Genomic DNA, 15563 nt, shown 5'->3' with positions numbered 1-15563 from the left:
ACATCTTCCCTTCTGAGTGTGCTTGCACAGCCGTGTGCCACCTTGCTCTCAGGCAAGCCCCAGGTCTCCGCCTCGGACTCCAGACTTCTGGTCTCTTAAGTGTGTTGATCACCTCCTCACGCCCAGACACCACCACCCCACCCTAGGGTGCTGACATCACATCCCCTTGACCAATGAGTGAAGTCCCAGCAATGGGTTAGGATGTGAATGTTGTCTACCTCCCCCACCCCAGGCCCTGTGGTTGCAAAGATGCTCTAACAGGAAGCGGGTTTGAGTAGCTGCACAGCTTCCTGCCCCCCTAGGCTGAGCAGGGCGAGAAGGGCGAGTGCCAGGCCGTGCCACGAGACGCAGCTTCTTACCAGGGACCTGGTAGCTTCCTCTTCCACAACCACTTCCGTGTGGCCGGGGCCCCAGAGCCAGGAGCTGCTGTCTGTGGCCCAGGCCACTGTCCACCCCCAGTTCGGAGCCCTGCCCCCCTGGGGCCAGGCCAAGACCAGAGGCCGGCTTGTGCTCCCATGGGGGACTGGTAGGGCAAAGGTCTTGGGGGACAGAGGTGGCTGGGCCAGAGCCTTGGGGCTCCGGCCATGAAGTCTCGGCAGAAAGGAAAGAAGAAGGGCTGCTCGAAGGAGCGAGTGTTTGGGTGCGACTTACAGGAGCATCTGCAGCACTCGGGCCAGGAGGGTAAGGAGGCCCACTCAGAGCAGCTGTTGGGTGGGCCGGCGGGGAGATGTGGAGCTTCTCCTGTCTGATCTAATCCGAGGGGGCAGAAACAACTTCCAAGTAGTTCCTGGGGAAGGGGCAGAGTGGCCCAGAGTCACCACCCAAGAGACCGATTAGCTGGCAAGGCAGGAAATATAGTCCAGTGAAGAGGGCAGGGCAGTTCCCTTGGGTAACTGCCTGGGGATGAAGAGGTTGGGGTGATAGGAATCGGAGCATTGAGGGAGCACTAAAGGGAAAGGATGGGGAGATTGGAAATTCAGAAGAGGTGGAAGAAACAAGAGGTGGAAGGGATGGTAGCTGGGGATGGTAGAGGGGGACCGAAGGACAGGTACAGGAGAGGACTGGCTGAGGGGAAATGGTTGGTCCTTTCTGAGTGGGAAGTGCCCCAGGAGCATCTGAGGATAGTGCTTCAGGGTTTCCCAGTAGGAAGAGAGAGTACAAGGACAAGGTTATGGCCCTTGTCGGGCACAGGTGAGGATCTGGAGTGGGATAGAGCCCTTCCCAGTCTCTGTGGTTCTCTGGGTTTCCCAGCGCGAAAGAGACAGGTTCAAAGTGGAGAGAGAGTGGAGAAGCTGTTGAGATGGGGGAACACCAGAAGAGTAAAAGAGTTGGCTTGAGGCCTGGTTTGAAAATGGAGGTGAAGGGTACAGAAGAGGGTGGGAACTGTCGGGAACCTTGAGTTACCTTGGAGGGGCCAGGCAGCCAGCAGGACCAGGGACTTCACAGGGCCCGCAGCTGCCTGGCACGGACTAGCCACTCAAAACTCAGTGTCCTGGGTGCCCCGTCCAGCTTGTTTTTGGCACTTTGAGCTCCTCCCAGAGAAGGGCACGATTCTGCCCCCCCAACACACACCCCACCCCAATCTGTCATTTCCTCTTTGTCCCCGCTTCTCCTCTGGGGTTGCAGCGCTTGCAGTGGAGGGAGGGTGGTGGTGGTTCCCAGCTCATTTCCTCCTCCTAGCCACACCCCTGCGTCCCCAGACACCTCCTTCCCCTTTTCTCCTCCCCCGCTGCAGGGGCCCTCCAGCCCTCCTGGCCTGGGGTTAAGAGAAAACCTGGGCCCCAAGGAAGAGTGCTAAACAGCCAAAGCAGGCCCTTTATGAAGCCTTCCTCTTTGGATTGGGCAGCCAGCCAGCGCAGGGTTTACTGCTTTAGAAGGGATTTTTTAAAAAATATTTTTTGTTGATATCTTCACACACATACTGTCCATTCACAGTGTACAATCAATGGCTCACAATATCATCACATAGTTGTGTATTCATCACTGTGATCGTTTTTAATAATGATGGTTCTTGACCAAGGGCCACATCATTTAATTAGAGCTGATGTTCTCCAAGCTCTCTACAAAACCTTCAGTTCAGCCTCCTCATCCTGGCTGTGCCCTTCCCCGTGGCCCAGTACCAATTCTATCTTGATAAACATTGAACCCGCAGCCAGCATTCCTGCAGGTGAGGGGTGCACTCCCCCAGGGAGATAGCCACTTGGTTGGTGGGTCCTGACCCTGGGTGAATCCTAGAGCAGAAGAGAAGCCTCCTGGCCCCTCTTCACCTGCACCTAAGAGGGAGCGATCTGGGCACTGGGGCAGGAGTAGTGCCTCTCCCTCACCTCCCAGTTTCTCCCAGTACAAGGATGTGGAAGGTGGAGGGTCAGAGAAAGGCTGATGATGGCATTTTTCTTTAAACAAAGACCTAGCAAGAAAATCAAAGCCCGGATCGGTGGAGATGTGTTTCTGCTTAGTTCATTCTGACTGTCTTGCTCTCCCCCCGTTCCCAGGCTCTTGCTCCATCTCAATCCCCTTTCCCCAGCTCTTTGCCCCCAGGTGGGTCTATTTCTTCCCCAAGTCCTTTATATGTTCTGAGCTCTTCCTCTTCCTAATCCTTATCTCTTTGATTCCTCTTTCAGGTTTCTGATTCTCCAGGTTCCTAAGCTTGGGACCCTCCTCCTTCACCCACTCCCATTTCCTCAATGTCTCCATCCCTTTAACTTCATCATCCCAACCCTGTCTCCAGCTATCATCTTTGACTCCACCTGTCACCTCTCTTCTTGACTCCCCAGCTCTCCAAACTCTGTTTCTCTTCCCCCATCTTCTTGACCCATTCCTCTCCATGGCCCTGACTTCTTATGTTCTTGAATGCCTTTCTCAAGGGCCTTCTCTGGAGGTTCAAAATCGACAGGGGCTTGATTCTTGGGGACAATTGTACGGCTATGTAGCCTTTGCAGTGTGACTGTGTGGTTGGGAAAGGCTTTTGTCCTCTGCCCCTTTTGTCCAGGGTATGGATGGATCAGTAAAAAGATGAGGACAAGGAATAAATGGATAAGGGGGGCGGTTTAAGGGAGGGTTGTTTGGATTGAGGGGCTGGTGGTTGGTGGGAGGAGGAGTGTATGGGATGTATGAGTGTTTTCTTCTTTCTTTTCATTTATTTTTCTGGAGTGAAGTGGATGTTCTGGGGACAGTCATGAAGATGAATGTACAGTCGTGTGGCGATGTTGTGAGCGCTTTGGACGGACTGTGTGTGAGGATGCTTCAATGAAAATCTTAGGAAAAGAAAGAAAAGAGAAAGAAAAAAACAAAAAAGAAAAAGAATCAGCAAGGGAAAGACCTGGTTTGGTTGCCAGTCATGTGAAAAGGCCCTGGGGATGGTGGGTGGTTAGATGACAGCAGACTCTGTATGAGTTAACAGAGTAATGTGGTGGCGAAAAAGATGTGGTGTCACATTAGGTACCTGAGAGTCAAGCAGCTGCTTGAACAGGGAAATGTGCACCCCATCTCTGTATTCAGTGCTGGGAACCCAAGTCAGGGGTACTCTGGAAAATGGATGCAGGTCCTGAAGGATGGTGCACTGCAGGGCCAGACTAGGGTGAGGCAAGAGAGGTGCCTAGCACACAAAATGTAAGGAGACACTCACTGTTAGCGTTGTGCAAGTGCCCTAGGGCCTTATTCTTAAGGAGGCACTCTTTCTTAAGATCATGTAAATGCAGAATTGGTACTTACACAACTCTGAGAGTGAGTGCTTCCTTAAATTTTACATCCTAGATGCGTTCCTTGTCGCACAATAATCCTGGTTCTAGTGTGCGGTAGGACAAACAGTCTGGAAACCAGGTCATTTGAGGAAGGTTTAAAGACAGTGGCTAACAAATCTATTGTTTCTTTCATTCCATATTATGTATTTTTTAATCTCACTTTATTCCATGAAGATCCTGGAATGACTTCCCAAACCCAAAACTTTACAAAAGAATAAATGACTGCAATTGGGTTGAAGGGAAAAAAGAAGAATAAGAGTAAGGATCAGCTTCCAGAAATGCATATTAGGTGGTTCTATGTAGTTCCTGAAGGTGGGTTCTGAGCTTCTGAGTGGTCAAAGTAAAGAGGTAAACGGTCTGGTACAAGATTCAAAAGGTCCATGGGGTGGGGGAGTGGTTCAGGAGAAACACAGTTTTTTCTGAGACCTGAGAGGAATTTCTCTAGTGGATCCCAGTTGGTAGGACCCAATGTTCTGTCATAAGCAATATTCTCTACTAAATCCCCAAAGGCTGCTACCAATTCTCATAATTGATTGATTGACCCATTGAGTCATTTAACTAACAACTTACTAAGCACCTGCTCTGCTTCAATATTGTGCTAGATTCTGGGAGGTTACTAGTTGTCAAGGGTTATAGGTACAAAAGAAACTAATAACAAAGTGCAATAAGTACTGCAATATTTATTGTTATATCAAACAAAGGGTTCGGAATTGGAGGTGACATTTGAAAAGCCTTTTGAGGAATACATAGGAGTTCACCAGGTAGGGTCAGAGGAGTTCACTAGGTAAAATATTCCAGGCAAGGGCATAACATGAGCAATAGTGCCAAGGCTTGTTCATGGATTAGCAAAGCGCTGGATCATAGGATCTGCGGGATAACTGGCTGGAGCTGAGGCTGGAATTGTGTCTGGAGCTGGTTTGTGAAGGGTCTTTCGTGCCATGCTGAAGAGTTTATATTTTATTCTGTATGTGTAAGGTAAGCATTGGGGGTTAAAGTGGGGTAGAGCAGGCTGTGTCTGTACAAGGGATTTTAAGCAGGGAAGTATTTTGGAAAGATAACTTTGTGGCTGTGTGGAGATAGGTTTTTGAGGGATGACGCCAGGTCAGGTAATATGAAGAACAGCAAGATGGATCACACTTAACATCTTGTTCTTAAGTAACTTAACATCTAGTAATAGGGGAGAGGGCCAGGGTCGTGGGAGATAATACAGCTTTTTACACTTTTGAATTTGAATCCTGTTTTTTTGCTGGGTTGCACTAAGTACTTGTTATTTCTTTAATCCTCAGTTTTCTTATCTGTAAAATGGGAGTAGAATGTCTTATTTATAGAACTAAATGATACAATATATATAAAGCAGTTAGCACAGGGCCTGACACATAGGTGCTTCTCCTGCACTGAGCTATGTGAAGGTCTGTCACTGTGTACCTTCCGAGGACAGAACTAATATCTATGAGCTTATTTCCCAGAGGGTATGCTTCTCTTTAATCCCTGTCAGCCCCTGGACCCGTTCTTGCAGGTAGTATGTTATGAAAAAGCACTTTGAAGACCAGTCCTTTATCCCGCCTCCCCTTCCAACAACAGTGCTGCTCCTTTAAAAATTCTGGAGTAGCAATTAGAAATTACAGAGACACATTTCAGTTCAATATAAGGCAGATCTTTCTAACAAAGGAATGGGCCGTCGGGAGAGGCAGTGGGTTCCCCATCACTGGAGGAGTTTTTGCTGAAACTGAGGATCAAAGGGGCAGAGATAATGTAGAAATGATGGCCGACAGGAGTTGATGACCAGTAAGAATCTTTCTGGAAAGTTTTTATTCCATGAGCTCTGCCCTTACCACCACCTTCTCTGATGCTCCCATTTCTCAGACCCACCGCAGCATCTGTCCTCCCGGACCTTCTGATTTATCTTTCTCTCTCCTGTCTGTGTCCCCAGTGCCCCAGGTACTAAGGAGCTGTGCAGAGTTTGTGGAGGAGTATGGAGTGGTGGATGGGATCTACCGCCTCTCAGGGGTTTCCTCCAACATCCAGAAGCTCCGGTGAGTCATCCAGAGCTGGGAAGGCTCCGAGACCTGGAGTCAGGGAGGAGAGACCACAGTGTGGGATGGTGGGGAGAGCCGGGGGTAGGTGGAGGGGGGAAGGAAACATAGATGCTAGGTCCTGTTTTAGGGAAGAAAGAGTGACAGCCTCCTCAGAAAAGTTGAGACCACCCCTGCCCCGCTAGCCCACCTGGACACATGTTCATCTGCACTGCTATGTACACCCACCCATTCTTTTTTAAAACTTAGACATAGTTTGTGTATCATGAAAAGTCATCATTTTAAAATGACAATTCAGTGTGTGTGTTTTTTTGTATATTCACAAAGTGTGCCACTATCACCATTATCTTATTCCAGAATAGTTTTTATCCGCCGCTGAAAGAAATCCCACACCCATTATCAGTTGCTCAACATCTGCCCAACCCCCAACAACCACTGATCTACTTTCTGTCTGTATGGATTTGCTTTTTATGGATATTTCATATAAATGAAATCATACATTATATGGCCTTTTGTGCTGGGTTCTTTCACTCAACATAATGTTTTCAAGATTTATCCATGTTGTAGCGTGTATATCAGTACTTCATTCCATTTTATGGCTGAATAATATTCCATTCTAAGTATTTGCCACATTTTTAAAAATCCATTCATCAGTTGATGGATATTGGAATTGTTTCCACCTTTTGGCTATTATGAATAATTCTGCTATAAACTTTCATGTACAGGCTTTTGTATGGACATATGTTTCTGGTTCTCTTGGATCTATACCTAGGAGTGGAATTTTGGGTCCTGTGGTAACCCCATGTTTACCTTTCTGACTTATTTTTTTAACCACTACACTTACGCATCTTCACATTTGCATCTACATGTCTACATAGACGACACCTCACACATACACCTGCCCCAGCATTCTTCTTCCAAGTCCTGCACAGGCTGACCCACAATCCTGCCTGGAGCCTATTGCTTTGGCTGCCACCTCTCCCCAAATTTCCCCAACCCCTACCACTCCTGACCACTCTGAACCTCCCCAGGCAGGAGTTTGAGGCAGAACGGAGGCCAGACCTGCGTCGGGATGTTTATCTCCAGGACATTCACTGCGTCTCTTCCCTGTGCAAGGCCTATTTCAGAGAACTACCAGATCCCCTGCTCACTTACCGGCTCTATGACAAGTTTGCTGTGAGTTGAGAGCAGGGAGGTGGAAGAGAGGGGCTCAGGGGTGCCTGTTCTGGTTTGATATCACAGGTGTGTCACATGCCAGCCAGAGTCCTAGTGATCCTAAATAACAGAGTCCACAGTGCAGCATTACTTAGGAATGATGCCCCTCACCTTCCCCCCCAACCAAATATCCTAGGTCCTGCAGACTCTGCCCTCTCCCTGCCCTTCTTTTCTTTCCCTTTCCCCCTCCTGCAGCCTTTCCCTTCCCCGCCTGCAGACTACACATGCTGCAATAGTGGACCAGGGGGAGTGAAGAGGCCAGACTGACACAGCTGAAAGTCCCTTGGAAATCACCCAGACCAAAGCTTCCCTGCATCTAAGAGAATGAAAACTCTTTTGAGAAGTCAAAACTTTCTCAAAGGGGCCCTCCATTACCTGTAATTGTATGTTGAACATCTTTTGAAGAGAAAACACATGATGAAAATGTTATCCTGAATTGAGCAGCACTTTTTAAATAAGTTACATTTTATTGAGCACAATAGCCTCAAGAGACCCCAAACAGCAGTGGCATGCCATGCAGTCTACACAGCTAGGCTGGGTGTGTGTAGGCCTCCCTGGACACCCCGATATCACCCAGGGTCCCTGGAGCACCCACAAGATGGGAACTACAGGTGCATTCTAGCACCAGAACTTCATTGGTGAAGAGGCTAAGGCACAGAGTGGCAGGGAGTTGCCCAAGGCCACACAGCTATTAAGAGGCACAGCCAAGATTCTATTGCAGGTTTTGTGGGCCCCAAATTCTGAGCCCTCTTTACTATCTCAGTCAGTCTTGGGTGATCTGGTAAGGGAATGTGGGGGGTGGCGGTGCAGGGGGTAGATTATTCCCGAGAGTTGGGCTCGGAGCTCTGGGGAGTAAGCAGAGGTATTCCTGGATCACTGACTTGTACTTCCCCCCAATCAGGAGGCTGTGGCAGTGCAGATGGAGCCTGAGCGCTTGGTTAAAATCCTGGAGGTGCTTCGAGAGCTCCCTGTCCCAAATTACAGGTGTGTGGGGCTCTACCACCCCCACCAGAGGGTCCTGATTCAGGACTCCCCCACCTTCTGGCCCTACCATAGCCCCTCTCTCCACCTCTGCCTTGACTCATCCCTTCGCTCCAGCTCCTAGGCCCTGGCCCTACTCCTGACAGGTTTTCTCTGTGCGGCTCCTACCTCATGCCATCCCTTTCCTGCAGGACCCTGGAGTTCCTCATGAGGCACTTGGTGCACATGGCCTCGTTCAGCGCCCAGACCAACATGCATGCCCGCAACCTGGCCATCGTGTGGGCCCCCAACCTGCTGAGGTGGGAGCGTGAGTGAGCGTGGGGTGCGGTGAGGGAATTCCAGCCCCTGGAGGGATGTGGTCTGGCTATGTGGGCACACTGGAGAGGAGCCTGAGGTCTCCTGGAGCCCAGTGAGAAACAGGAAGTTTCAGAATTGAGTTCAGTGGGTTGGGAACTGCCCATTTGAGCCCCTTCTCACAGAGTGAAGCTTCTGGGGGCAGGGCCTTGTGTTTTCCATCACTGTATCACTGAGCTCTGGGACTGGGACATGACAGGGCCTTGTTAAATGTTCACTGAGCAAATGTCTTGCAGTCTAGTAGGGGACTGAACTGCAGACCACTCACTGTGGTACAAGGCAGACTATAAGAAGCCCAGTAATTCATTATAAACAAAGTGCCCTGGGTGTGCAAAGGAAGCAGAGATTAGGCCTGAGGAGGGGGTCTGTTTTGGCTTGTTAATGCTGCTAGAAATGCATTTTCTAGCAAACATACCAGAAATGGATTGCTTTTTATAAATCTATTAAGTTACAAGTTACAGTTCTAAGGCCATAAAAATGTCCAAACTAAGGCATCTAGAAAAAGATACCTTGACTCAAGTAAGGCCGATGGGTCTGGAATACTTTTTTCAGCTGGGAAGGTACGTGGCTGGCATCTGCTGGTCCTTTGGCTTCTAGTTTTCACAGAGCTTCCCCAGGGGCATTTTTTTCCCCTGCATCTCCAAAGGTCTCTTGTCTGTGTCAGCTCTGAAACTTCTTCCAAACTGGTTCCTTCATAAAGGACTCTAGTAAATGACCCACCTTGAATGGGTAGAGACACATCTCCATGGAAACAACCTAATCAAAAAGATCACACCCAACAATATTGAATGAGGATGAAAGAACATGGCTTTTCTGGGGCATGCAACAGTTTCAAACTGGCACAGAGTACAATAAGTCTTCGTGGAAGCAGCAGCATTTGAGGCTTGACTCATGCATTTGGTTTAAGAGGTGGAGATGGAGTTAAGGGCATGCAGGGCAGAAGGTATAAGATCTTTTCTGGGAGAATTCACTTGGGGAGGTGTGGTGGGACTGGGGAGAGAATAACTCCACATCTCCACAGGTCCAAGGACATAGAGGCCTCTGGCTTCAATGGGACAGCAGCCTTCATGGAGGTGCGTGTGCAGTCCATTGTCGTCGAGTTCATCCTCATGCACGTGGACCAGCTCTTCGGGGGTGCTGCCCTCTCTGGTCAGTGGCCTCCCTGCCCACCCCATCACCACTGTCTGTCTGGGGGCCAGGCCACAGTTAGAGAAGTCCACAAAGATGAACTAACCCAGTCTCTTCATTTTGTACCTGAGGAAACTGAGTCTCATAGAGAGGAGACACTGCTTATGGCCACATGGAGAGACCCTGGAGAGATAATGGCATAGTCAGTACTTGGGCAGGGCTCTGTTACTCTCAGTCCAAGATGCAGCTTGACCTCTTGCCATCACCATGCTGTTCCCTAAAGCTATTCATTGCTTATTATCATTCCCAGACCACCGGGTCAATGCCCTAGCATCTCCTGACCTTCTCTGTCTGAGAGCACCCTTTTGAGGAGGTGGATATGGAGGGCTTGATCCTAGGGGCTCTGAGTACCTTCCTAGCAGGTGGCTGATGAGGGGCGGGGAGTGCAATGAATAGTTGAATGCCTGAGGTCCTTCTGCATCTGTGCCTGGTTGGCAAATTCCTTTTCTTTTCCCAGCTGGTGAGGTGGAGGGTACGTGGCGATTGCTTCCAGGGACCCGGGCATCTGGCGGGCTTGAGGACCATATGCCCAGGTCTTTGCCCTACCACCTGCCTAGCATCCTGCAAGCCGGTGATGGACCCCCACAGATCCGGCCCTACCACACTATCATTGAGATTGCAGAGCACAAGTAAGGCCTCCTTCCTGGGCTCTCCTCCCTTGCACTGACCACCTGCCCCCAACCCTCAGTTATTTCTTCTTCTATGCAGAAGGAAGGGATCTTTGAAGGTCAGGAAATGGAGATCCATCTTTAATCTGGGGCGCTCTGGCCATGAGACGAAGCGTAAACTTCCACGGGGTGGTGAGGACAGGGGTAAGTCTAGGGAGGTGTGGGGAAAGCTCTAATGAGCATGTGTAAATCCCTGACTCTATGTACATCCCTTTCTTGCAGAGGACAAGTCCGATAAGGGGACACTGCGGCCAGCCAAGAGCATGGACTCACTGAGTGCTGCAGCTGGGGCCAGTGATGGTGAGTATAGGTGTGTACTCGTGTGTGTGTGTGTATGTCGTGTGTTGTATAATCAGTGACATGGGTCTGGGTGCATCTGGGTGCATGCCTATGAATGTGTCTGCGAGAGAACAGTGTTATGGTGAGACCAGAATGTGTGCATCCCTATGTATGTGTGTCTGTACATGAGGCCAATAATGTTTAATAATTTTAAAAATATTTAATGAGTGCCTGTTCTACACCAGTCACTGTACTGGATGCTGGGTTTATAGTGGTGACTTATAGTCTAATCTATGTGTATTCATATGACTGTCAATGGAAGTAAGTGAAAGTATGATGTGGATGAAGGAGCAGCATGTGTGTGTGTATGTGTATGTTAATAAAGGTCAGTGACTTTATCTTCATGGAGGGGAAAGACGTTCCCTGGGTAAGCAGGTGGAATAAACTGATTTTCTAGCTGCTGAAGGTTTGCACTAGTGGCTGAGAGAGCTGGGTCTGGTGACTTCCAGGCTTGCCTGCTTCTCAAGGAGCACTCTTCAGAGCCTTCCTGAGAAGTTTAGGCCTCTTGCAGCTAAGACTATTGCCTACCTGGACCTCTCTCTCCTCCACAGAGCCAGAGGGGCTGGTAGGACCCAGCAGCTCGCAGCCAAACTCACTGCTAACTGAGAGCTTGGAAAACGATTCTGTGGAGGCAGCAGAGGGCGAGCAGGAGCTCGAGGCAGAAGCTCTGGGTGGCACAAACTCTGAGCCAGGCACACCGCGAGCTGGGCGGTCAACAGCCCGGGTCGGGGGCAGCAGCCGCGCAGAACGCTGTGTCGGAGTCCACATCTCAGACCCCTACAATGTCAACCTTCCCCTACACATCACCTCTATCCTCAGTGTGCCACCGAACATCATCTCCAACGTCTCCTTGGCCAGACTCACCCGCGGCCTTGAGTGCCCCGCCCTACAGCCCCGGCCAAGCCTGGCCTCTGGCTCAGGCCCAGGCCCAGGCCCTGGTCCTCCAGGTGAGGACTGAGAAAGGGGACTAGAACTGGGTAAAGGGGTTACAGCGCTAGGCTGAAGTTCAGGTCTGATGCAGGGATCCACCTTGGAAGGGCAGAGGCTTTAGTCCTTGGGCTTTGGGGTGCTTGTCTTCAATTGCCTCCCGGGGGGGGGGGAATCCAGTTACATCAGACTGTATGAAATCCACTGACAGAGTACCTCTGGCAACCTTTAGGTCAGTGCTGTATACAGGAATGGGCGTCTATGCCAGATATATGCAGCAGGGATTACTAAGTACTGGTGTGGGAATATATAATAGGTGATAGTACTACTAATAATATGAATAATAACAGCTAACATCTACCAAGGGCAAATTATGTGCCAAGTGCCATATTAAACTCCTGGTAGGTGTTAGCTTGTTTAATTTTCTCATAACCTTATGACCTAGGTATTGTTCTTACCCTTATTTTACAGTGGAGGAACCTGAGACTTAGGTCTAGCAGTTTGCTATCACTCTAAGTAGGAAGTAGTAGAACTGGGATCTAATTTTTGCTCTGACTCCTGTTCCTGAAGTGTTATTAATGAGAAGTACTGAGGCAGCATAGCCTAGTGACTGAGGTCATAAGCTGTGGTGTTAAATAGACTTGGGTTCAAATTTTGGCTTTGCTACTTATTGGATGTGGGACCTTGGACAAAATAGTTTATTCTCTCTGAGCCTCAGTTTCCTCTGCTTATAATGTGGGAACAATACCTTATATAATAGGGTTGTTTTGAGGGGAAAACAAGATATGCATTGTAAAATGTATAGCATGGTGCTTAGCACCTGGCAGGTGCTGAATAAAAGGAGGCTACAAGCCAAGAGTTAGGGATATTGATCTAAGAGGATCAGCTATGCGGAATGTCTGTGCTGGGAGCACTGGGCCTATACTCTATCAGTGCTAGAAAGACTCATGTGGAAAGGGTCAAGGCTGGCCTGGCCCTTTGGATTTCTGGGACTACCTCTCTCTCAACAGATGAGAAGTCAGAGGCAAGTTCAGCCCCTGGTTCCCTGGCTGACTCTGGCCAAGCAGAAGTGGCCCCTGCCCTGGAAGACTCCCTGTCCCAGGAGGTGCAGGATTCCTTCTCCTTCCTAGAGGACTCAAGCAGCTCAGATCCTGAGTGGGTGGGGGTGGAGGATGGGGAGGTGACCAAGGCAGGAGCGGCAGGAGCAGCTTTCTCTCCTGTGGAGGACGATCCTGGGATGGGCTACCTGGAGGAGCTCCTGGGAATTGGGCCTCAGGTAAGATGGAGGTGTGCTGGGTTTTGGGGTGGTATGGGATCTGGAGGGTGGATAGGGTCGCCCAGTCCTGAGCTACAACACCATGTCTACAGGTGGAGGAGTTCTCTGTGGAACCACCCCTTGATGATCTGTCTCTGGATGAGGGACAGTTTGTTCTGGCTCCCAGCTGCTGTTCCCTGGACCTGGCTAGCCCCAGGCCTGATGCAGAGGAGGAAGGTGGGGAGGAAGTCTTCCTGAGTGCCTACGATGACCTAGATCCCCTTATGGGACCCAAATCCTCAAACTGGGAGGGTCCAGGGAATCTGGAAGAAGAGGCAGCAGGGTGCAGAAGATGGTCTCCAGGACAGGTTGAGGGAGAGCAGGTGTGTACGGAAGTTGGGGAGGACAAGGAGTCTGAGCCTGGAAGCAGATGGGATGTTAGGGAGGAGGCTGAGGGATGTCCACAGACTGAGGAAGGGGCTGGAGTGGCTGGTGAGGAAGGAGCAGAGGCTAAGGGAGACCAAGACATGATGGTCAGTTTGAGAGATGGGAGTGGGGAAGAGACAGAGGCCAAGGGAGAGAAGTCCAAAAGTCAGATGGATGCTGAGAATGAGGCTAAAGGTGTGGAAGAATCAGGAGAGGAGCATGGTAAAGACAAGGAGAAGGAAAGAGAGAATGAGAGAGAGGAAGAGACTGATGGAGGAGGGGAAGTCCAGGCAGAAGTTGAACAGGACCCAGAACATGGGACCCAGGAACACCAAGTTGCTGAGGAGAGCTGGGAAGTTATACATGAACAAGAGGCTGAGGGAGGCAGGGAGGATGAGGTCAAAGGACAGAGAGGGAAGGGGGGTCAAGAGGCAATAGAAGATCAAGGAAATGGTGAAGACAGAAGCCCAGAAGACGCAGCTGGAGGAGGAGCAGGGGTAGTGAGCAAGGAACGGGAGAGTGGAGATGGGGAAGCTGAGGGAGACCAGAGAGCTGAAGGTGACCATATAGAAAAGGGTTCTTTCCCTGAAGGGTCAGTCATAGAGTGCTTGGAGGTCGACAGTAACAAAGAGGGCAACGCTCAGGCCTCTGAGGGGGAACAGGCAACTCCACAACCACCCCGGCCAGAAGAGATGGAACCTGAGGGGCATCCCAGTTCAGACAGCTGCAATCTGTGCCTCTGTACCCTTGACTCAGTCAGTGGTGTGGGCATGCGTCTGGCTTCCACCCTCGTTCAGGTCCAACAGGTCCGCTCTGTGCCTGTGGTGCCCCCCAAACCACAGTTTGCCAAGAAACCCAGTGCACTGTGTAGCAAGATCCATGTGGCACCTGCAAACCCATGTCCAAGGCCTGGCCGGCTTGATGGGACTCCTGGGGAAAGAGTTTGGGGGTCTCGAGCCTCCCGCTCCTCCTGGAGGAATGGGGGTAGTCTTTCCTTTGATGCTGCTGTGGCCCTGGCCCGGGACCGCCAAAGAACTGAGGCTCAGGGAGTTCAGCGGACCCAGACCTATACTGGGGGCGGGGACTATAGCTTCATTCCCAGAACCTTTCCCTGTAGCATGACCCCAGCCCATTCTCCTCGGCCCCTTAGCTGCCTGGAGCTCCAACCTGAAGGTACAGAAGGATCTGGACCCCGGAGTCGACTTAGTCTGCCCCCCACAGAACTCCAGCCCCCTGACTCCCTTATGCCCCCCCAGCGCCGATCGTATGCATTCGAAACACATGCTGACCCTGGAAAAGTGAGGGACTGTGATTAGGACCAAAGCACTGGGTAAAGGGGACCAGTCAGTTGTTTTGAATCTCCAGGCCCCCTGAACAGCTGTCTCTTCTGCAGCCTGAGCAGCTGTAGTACCCAACTCTATAGGCTTTGGCTCTCCAGCTTCTCTTTTTGACTCTGGGAGGCTGCAGCCTTGATTGATTTACCTGAGCTTGTCTCAGATAGAAAGCACTTATCTCTTAGGAGATTCCTAAGAAATCTTGTTTCTAGAGAGAGCAGTCATTGACAAAGAGAACAGAGGGTGGGCTGAGAGCTTAAGATAGAGATTTCTCAAAGTAAAGAGTAGAAGGGGAATTTCAACCATGTTCCTGCCCTCCTCTGAGGCTGTGATGTCCTTTATGGAAGCCCAGGGTGGAAGGGAGAAGAAAAGGCCAGGTCAGAGCCTACCTCACACAAACACTTCTAGAGATGCCCAGCCCTGGACTGTTATTGGATCCTTGGATACATTCTGACCTTCTGAGCTTCAGATTGCCAGGAATGTGTCAGGAAGCTCTTTGGATGCCTCAAAATTTGTTGGGGGGACTGACCCCTTCCTGGTCCCCCCACCACCCTCTGCCTTCAGTCACCTTTGGGAAGAAGGGTCCTGTAGCTATCTCTCTGGCCTCTCCTTTTCCCTTTGGAATAGCCTCCTCCTATCTCAGGATAGAAGTCACTCAGGTTCTAGGACTGCTTTTCCAAACAGGCTGAGGCTACAGGTCTCACTCTAGTAAGATGCAAAGTTTCGGAATAAAAGTTGTATTTTTACACATAAATAGTGTGGTATTTCATTATGCTTATTAAAGTCTTGGGTTGTAGGTATCATCTTTTCATGTTTGGGCAAACATCTCTTTTTATTGTTTGGGTGTTCTTCCTTAGTTGTTGTCATGGGGATCTGTGGCTAGAAACTAGAGCTGGGTTCACAGTGGTCAGGAAAGGGGGAAGAGAAACTGACATTTACATAATTTTCAATATGTGCTAGAAACTGGGATAGGTCTTCTATGTGCATAGAGTCTACGTCCTTCATTTTATTTAACTCATGTAACAATTCTGTAAGGTTAGTACTGATACCTACATTTAAGGGAGCAAGGGGCCAAGGCTCACTTAAGTTAAAAGGCCAGCCAA

General features: G+C 50.0%; 1 protein-coding gene across 3 annotated transcripts; it reads left to right on the top strand.

Moving 5' to 3' along the window:
• Positions 1 to 253: 253 nt before the first annotated feature.
• Positions 254 to 15469, top strand: ARHGAP30 (Rho GTPase activating protein 30). Of its 3 annotated transcripts, none has more exons than XM_077156644.1 (12): positions 254 to 681; positions 5671 to 5773; positions 6805 to 6949; positions 7890 to 7972; positions 8161 to 8268; positions 9345 to 9472; positions 9969 to 10140; positions 10220 to 10311; positions 10402 to 10479; positions 11070 to 11465; positions 12456 to 12721; positions 12814 to 15469. In XM_077156644.1, the coding sequence occupies exons 1-12, from the start codon at positions 585 to 587 to the stop codon at positions 14440 to 14442; spliced, it is 3297 nt and encodes a 1098-aa protein (XP_077012759.1). In that variant the 5' UTR covers positions 254 to 584; the 3' UTR covers positions 14443 to 15469. The 3 variants fall into 3 exon arrangements, with proteins under 3 accessions (XP_077012759.1, XP_077012758.1, XP_077012760.1); XM_077156643.1 differs by having other exon boundaries at positions 10220 to 10323; positions 12814 to 15468; XM_077156645.1 differs by lacking the exons at positions 254 to 681; positions 6805 to 6949 and having other exon boundaries at positions 5676 to 5773; positions 10220 to 10323; positions 12814 to 15468.
• Positions 15470 to 15563: the final 94 nt, after the last annotated feature.

The sequence above is a fragment of the Tamandua tetradactyla genome, chromosome 4 (assembly GCF_023851605.1).
Source record: "Tamandua tetradactyla isolate mTamTet1 chromosome 4, mTamTet1.pri, whole genome shotgun sequence".
NCBI lineage: Eukaryota > Metazoa > Chordata > Mammalia > Pilosa > Myrmecophagidae > Tamandua > Tamandua tetradactyla.
Note: the sequence above shows the minus strand (reverse complement) of the source record. Positions and strands in the feature narration are given on the sequence as shown.